Raw genomic sequence first — 6,328 nt, forward strand, 5'->3', positions numbered from 1 at the left:
GCGAGTTTTTCCCGAATTTCTGTCTTAGGTACTGTTGCTTTCTCAGGGTGAAGGACATCAATGACCATTTGTTTCCTTTGAAGAAGCCGGTTGGTCATGAATTTCCGGGTTCGGATAGTTACTGTGTCATTCATGATGGCAATGGAGCCTCAGACAGCCCGGGAGGAAAAGAGCTATCACCCTGCTTAAACAAGTACTCACCACTCATATTACATGTGTATATCCCCTCACTCCTCCCCTCAGAAGCAGATGCTGGAAACTGTAGCATTGGGCAGCATGCTGAGTGGCTGCCAGGGCCGGCGCTGGACTAAGGGCTTCCAGAAGCGCTTCTGTGCTCCACTCAGGACCTTTCTGTTGCAGTTCTGTCTTCTTCAGCCTGCAGACAGAGTTTGCTGCTGTTACCCCAATTGGCTTAGTAAACTTCTGGATTCTTCTGAGGGAGATTGGCCTCCTAACAGTCCTCGGAAACTATTGCAGAGCTCAGCGGCTACCCAGGCATTTGGTAAAAGGCGAAAGATTTATACGATCTGAAGAGAAACCAGAGTATTACCCAGGCATTTGGAACATGAATGAGCTATGTGACAAAACCCAGAGACCTCAGAGCACTGTGTTCTCCTCCAGTGAGGGTGATCTGAGTAGGGGTGTTGGATACAGGTGGCATTGTGTCCTTGTCACAAGTGCTGTCAGATACTTGTTGCCAAAGCCCCCTTCCTTTTTGCCCCTTTCCTGGTAAAGGCCCACTGAGGCCAAAATGGAGGAATTGGAATTGAAGCTGTAATATCCTTTGGGGGTCTATCTCTAAGAGATCTGTCCCTTGTCCTTGCAGATTTTTTTCTGAGACAGCCTGTCTCTTCATTTTGCAGTTATATAGCCCAGGCTGACCTTGAACTCACCTAGGTCCTCCTGCCTCAGCCTCCTGAGTGCTGGGAATACTGATTGCATTCAGCACACCATTTGTTCTCTCTGACTTCTCAGGCCAGGGACTTAACAAATGGAGGTCTCTTACAACCTTCATCCAAATACTGCTGTTTGATCCCAACCACAGCCACACCAAATGAGTAAAGCAAGTCTGTATGAACTGTTTCCAGTTCATGAAGTTGCTCCCTGGGTAGGTGGTTGTGTTGAGTGCGACTAAACCCGAGCATTAGGTCTCAGGCTCTGTGTTCTCTCCAGAGGCACTGCAGAGTGTGCTCCTAGGCTGCCAGCCAGCACCACCTGAGACCTTGCTAAAAGGCAGATGCTGGAGCCAAGTCACTGACCTTGTGAACAGTTTACCTGGGGGTAGCAGTCAGAAATGTATTTTAACCAGTTTCCCAGGGACCTGGGAATTGCAGCTGGTGTTAAAGAACAGATAGATCCTACACTGCCTCTGAGCAGCACTCCGGTTATTGGGTTATTGCACCCCCCCATTCCTACTTGACCCAAAGCCTGGCTCCCAGAGTCCTTGGGGGTAGATCAGTGAGCCTGGCAGACATCCAGCAGGGCAGCTGGAAAACGGAGCCCATCTAGCTTTCAAGGAAGGAGGAAGCTGTAGAGTTGGACTAGCACCGTGGGTCCGGCTCTGTTCTTTGTACTGTCCAGAGTCGGATGCTTTCATCCTTGACTCCAGCTGGGTGGATTAGTACAAGACATCTTCCCCATCTTTGGTCCACATTCTGTAAGCCATTAGGAGATGGCGGTGCTCCAGTTAGCAGTTATTCTCCGAGGCCAGGTCTTGCAAAAGGACCTGGAGGGAACTTGGTTCATTTACTCCGGTGGACATTGAGCTACGGGAGCCCTAATACTACCTCCCAAAACCTGCGTTCAAAGGGCAAGTGCCATCCTTGGGTTTGGGGCAGGAGCTCGGCCCTCCCAGCCGGCAGGGGGCGCGCGCCCCCAAGCCACTCCGTCTTTCGTCCTTCGCGGGTGCCGCGGGGGCTGCCGGGAGCGCGATGGCGGCCGCCAGGAGGCTCATGGCGCTAGCTGCCGGCGTCTCTCCGCGCCTGCGGCCGCCGGACCCGCGCACTGTCCGGCGCCAGGGACGCTCGCGCGGCCTCTCAACTAGCCTCGCCCATCCCGACGGCGGCAAGGAGGCGGCCGAACCAGGGGCGGAGCCTGGGGAGGACGACTTGAGCATGGTGAACGGTGAGGCCGGCGGCGGCGCCCTTGGCTCCGGGGTTGAGCTGGGCGCGGACCGGGCCTCCCCTGGTCGGGTTTAGAGCCCGGGCGGCGCAGGCTGAGCAGGCCCGAGAACGCCCGCCTCTGCGGGGCGGTCAGGGAAGTGGGTCGCGAGGGCGTGGGGAGAGCGTGTAACGTCTGGCGCTGTGGGATTCCCGGGCCCTCGCCGGGCGGGAGGTGCAGCCTCAGGGTTCGGCGGCTCAGACACTGGCAGGACGACAGCTTTGTGCAGAACACAGAGCTGGTGGGAATGGCTGGGCCTGGTGGGGAGCCGGACCCCCGGCTTCCCGCACCCGAGGGCCTCGTGAGCATCCGTGGTCCAGCGGCTCACATTGCCTCTGTCGCTTTGTCCTTCTGGAATAGCCTTAAACTCTGTTAACTACTTGATTCCTAGTTAAGATTTACAAAGTGGCCTTTGGGCCCCAGATCTGGATCTACCCACAAGGAACAGTCCCAAAGTAGGCAGCGAGGTTACATTGGAACTCCTGGAGTAGCATCAGAGCAGGTGGAGCGTATCCCAACATCGCTGCCGTCCGTTCTTGTGTGCCCTGCGGGATCCGGACTTTCCAGTGCTATGAAAAAAACTTTCCAGTGATTATAAGCAAGTGTGCGCACCGGTGCACATACAAAGCCACCGAGTTCCATTCTGCAGCTGGTTTGGCTGGAGGCAGAGGATGGTAAATGAAAGGTCCCTGTCTCCACAGATCTCTGTCTCTGGTAAAGGATCACTGGTGCTTTGGGACCGGGCCTTTTTTATGTGACCACTCCCCTCAGATCGCTTTGTTGCCCAAGCCGTATGTGAGCCAGAAGCTTCCTGTAGGTGGGCACTGCACTCGCCTGTCTACTTTGCAGTTGAAGCAAAGAAAAAGTGGAAGAAACGACATCCCTCTTCTTACCAGGAGAGCAATCTTCTTAATGGCAGAGACAGCAGGAAAGGAAATAGCTCACACCTGGGTCTGTGCTGTGGCGGTCTTCAATCAACTTCTACACCATCTGGCTTTAGAGAGGTTTCTGTAGTTGAGGAACAGATGACATCTGAAGCCTGGTTTTCAGAATTTGTAGCTCATCACTGACCTGTGTTTACACAGCCGGTCTTGTGTGTCTCGCTTTGGGGGAGGCTTGGTCTCCAGTTAGTGTATGTGGAGGATTTTGATGTTTTAGTGCCTTCATCCATCATACATTTTGTGTGTGTGTGTGTGTGTGTGTGTGTGTGTGTGTGTGTGTGTGTGTGTGTGCTATAGGTGATATTTCGGGAATTTGCTCAGGGAAGAGGATGTTGGCTGTTTTTATTTTCCCCCATGGAGAACTTAGCTTATGGATCCACCCAAAGCAGTGCAAAATTTGTTTCTTTTTTTATTTGGGGGTGTTACCAGGACTGAAAATGAGAACTTAGTGCTTGTCAGACAGGTGTTGTGCCACTAAGTTACATTCCCAGCCCCTGGTGGTGCCTTTTTTTTTTTTTTTTTTAATGCAGGGTCTGATTATGCATCTCAGACTTGTAGTAATCCTCCTGTTTCAGCCTCCCCAGTGCTGAGACTTGTAGTAATCCTCCTGTTTCAGCCTCCCCGTTCTAGGGCTGGCATGGCATGCAGTACCTGGGATCTAACTCAGGACCTTGTGTTTACCAGGCAGGTGCTTATGCCACTGAGCTATCTCCTTAGGCCCCTGGTTTTTTTTTTTTTTTTTTTCTTTGCAGAACCAGGGATTGAACTCAGGCCCTTGTGCTTGCCAGGGAAGCACTTATTCCACTGAGCCATTTTCCCAGTCCCAAAACTTTTTTTTTTTTTCTGGTACCGGGGATTGAACTTGGGACCCTGTGCTTTCCAGGCAGGCACTTATTCTACTGAGCTATCTCCTGGCCCTGTTCTTCTTAAAGCAAAATAAATGAGATCATTTGGCTGGTTCCTTTCTATGGTGTGTGTCATTGGCTTTTCAGGAGGTAGTCATGCCTGTGAATGTATCCCCATTCCTCTAGAAGCCCGGAAGCTGGTCCTCCGACTTTTCCATTGTGCTCCTGGATGATTTGGGGTCACCAGCTAGGTGCCTCAGCATATAGCTGTGGTTTGCTTTGTTACACAGCCCATAGTTTTTAGGAGGTTTTTCTGTTTCTGTTTTTGTTTCTTTTTTTTGGAGGGGGGATTTTGGCAGTACTGAGGATTGAACTCAGGACCTTAACTTGCCAGGCAAGAGCTTATTCTACTGAGCTATCTCCCCAACCCCCGCCCATAGTTTTTAAAAGAAAATAAACAGCTATAATGTCTTTGTTCTTATCTTCTTAGCTTCTAGGGACCTGTTAAAAGAGTTTCCACAGCCCAAAAACCTTCTCAACAGTGTGATCGGAAGAGCCCTCGGCATCTCACATGCCAAAGACAAACTAGTCTATGTGCACACGAACGGACCGAAGAAAAAGGTAAGTGTACCAGCAGGGGAACCTTCCTTGATGAGGTATTGCCCTGCTTGACATGGAAGAGCCTTTGTGCCCCTTGTGGCTCAGGGGTTTTTGTCAGAAGTCAGAGTGGGTCTTCTCAATTAGGATGGTCAGCAGACTCCTCTAAAATCAAAGTTAGGGTTGAAGAAGAGCCAGAAAATACAGGTGCTTGGTTTAAACAAAGGGACTGAGGGGAGTACTCGCACCTGAGCCAGGCCTGGTCCCCTGGTTCTAGACCCTCCTACCCAGTTAGGACCACAGAGGGCTCGAAGTGATGGTGAAGATTCCTGTTTCCAGAATCTTGTAGACCCTGGGATCTGCAGCAGCATGCAGAGGGACCACTCCATATGAAGACTTTGAGAGCCAGGTCTAGTGTCTAGAACATGGTATCTTTGGGAAGCTAAAGAACTCACATTTTTAGGAATGGACTGGGCAGGGAGGGAGGCATTATAGTACGAGTGAGTCAGTGCTGGCTGGGGTTCTGTCCTGTGCCCCAGCCCACAGTGGCCCCAGCACAGCATTCCGTGAGCAACATCCTTCTGCAATTGCTTCTCTTTGGATTTGCAGCAACTCTGAGCTAGAGAGGCCACTTGCCTGATTGTTTCTTCTCTCTACCAGAAAGTTACCTTGCACATAAAGTGGCCCAAAAGCGTGGAGGTGGAAGGCTATGGCAGTAAGAAGATCGATGCTGAGCGGCAGGCTGCAGCTGCGGCCTGCCAGCTGTTCAAGGTAACACCCTGCAGTGCATGCTGCCGTTCTTCCCCACGGAGCTTTTCTGGTTCCAAGGACATCATGGTGGGTTGACAGTGTTCAGCCCTTCACTGGCCTAGAGCCCAACTCCTGGTTCCTTCCCTTTTTTTTTGTACCAGGGATCGAACTCAGGATCTTGTTCCTTCCCTTTGTTAGCCATAAGGGAATAGACTTTTGTTTTTCAAGACCCTCCCCCTCTTTAAGCACTTGCTTTAAGCGCAAAGGCCTGAGTTCAATCCCTGGTTCCACCAAAAAAAAAAAAGACCCTGTTCCCTTCTTATTTTTTATTTATTTTTATATATTTAGGGCAGGGTCAATGGAGTGTTCAGGTCTCACTACTAGATCAAACTCGTATTGATTCTCCTTTTGCAGCCTCCCAAGTGCTAGGATTACAGGTGTGCGCCACCACGCCCACTCTCAATCATTGTACCCTGGGGGCGTGGCCAGCCCAGCGTGCCAGAGATGGAACCTCTGCCGCTGCGCTCTGCTTAAGGATGTGCTTTAGTCTGTTGAACCATCAAGCCAGCCCATCTCCTTCTTTACTGGATCAGTGGTTATCTCCTATCTGGTTTCAAACACTATAGAGCAGTTTTGTGTGGACACCCTAGAACAAGCACGAGGGCATCTTCCCGTTGGATCTCTGCTTTGCCCGCTCTCTCGGGTTTCACCCCAGCATAGTCCCCTGGTACTGGGTGGGGACGCACCTTTCTCTGCTGCCCCGCGCTACGGGATCATCTGTTGTTGTATCTCCCCTTCCTAACTGGCTGCCTCTGTGGCCACACCAGCCTTGACATGGGTCTAGATTTCCACCATGGTGAGCGCAGAGCCTGGCACATGTGCTCCCTCCACTCTGCTCCTGTATGGCTTGCCTTCTTGAGCACCTCAGGAGGGGTAGTCCCTTGTCTTGTGTCCCGTCCTAGGGCCCACATGGCCTACCCCTTTTCACTGTCCCATCTTCTGGTTTTTTTTTTTTTTTTTTTTTTTTTTTTTTTT

At 51.5% G+C, this 6,328-nt stretch overlaps 1 protein-coding gene across 3 annotated transcripts in view; it reads left to right on the forward strand.

Annotated features, from left to right (window-relative positions):
• Dhx30 (DExH-box helicase 30) overlaps positions 1-6,328 on the forward strand; it is a 29,857-nt gene that overhangs the window by 14,722 nt on the left and 8,807 nt on the right. For 2 of the 3 annotated variants that reach the window (XM_004640696.3, XM_023700707.1), the window contains exons 5-6: positions 4,437-4,567; positions 5,204-5,314. In XM_004640696.3, coding sequence (XP_004640753.1) covers positions 4,437-4,567; positions 5,204-5,314 — 242 coding nt within the window. Of the gene's footprint in view, positions 1-1,925; positions 2,125-4,436; positions 4,568-5,203; positions 5,315-6,328 lie in introns of those variants that run through there. The other variant, XM_004640695.3, reaches the window with a different exon arrangement.

Source organism: Octodon degus, unplaced genomic scaffold (genome assembly GCF_000260255.1).
Source record: "Octodon degus isolate 3935 unplaced genomic scaffold, OctDeg1.0 scaffold00126, whole genome shotgun sequence".
Classification (NCBI taxonomy): domain Eukaryota; kingdom Metazoa; phylum Chordata; class Mammalia; order Rodentia; family Octodontidae; genus Octodon; species Octodon degus.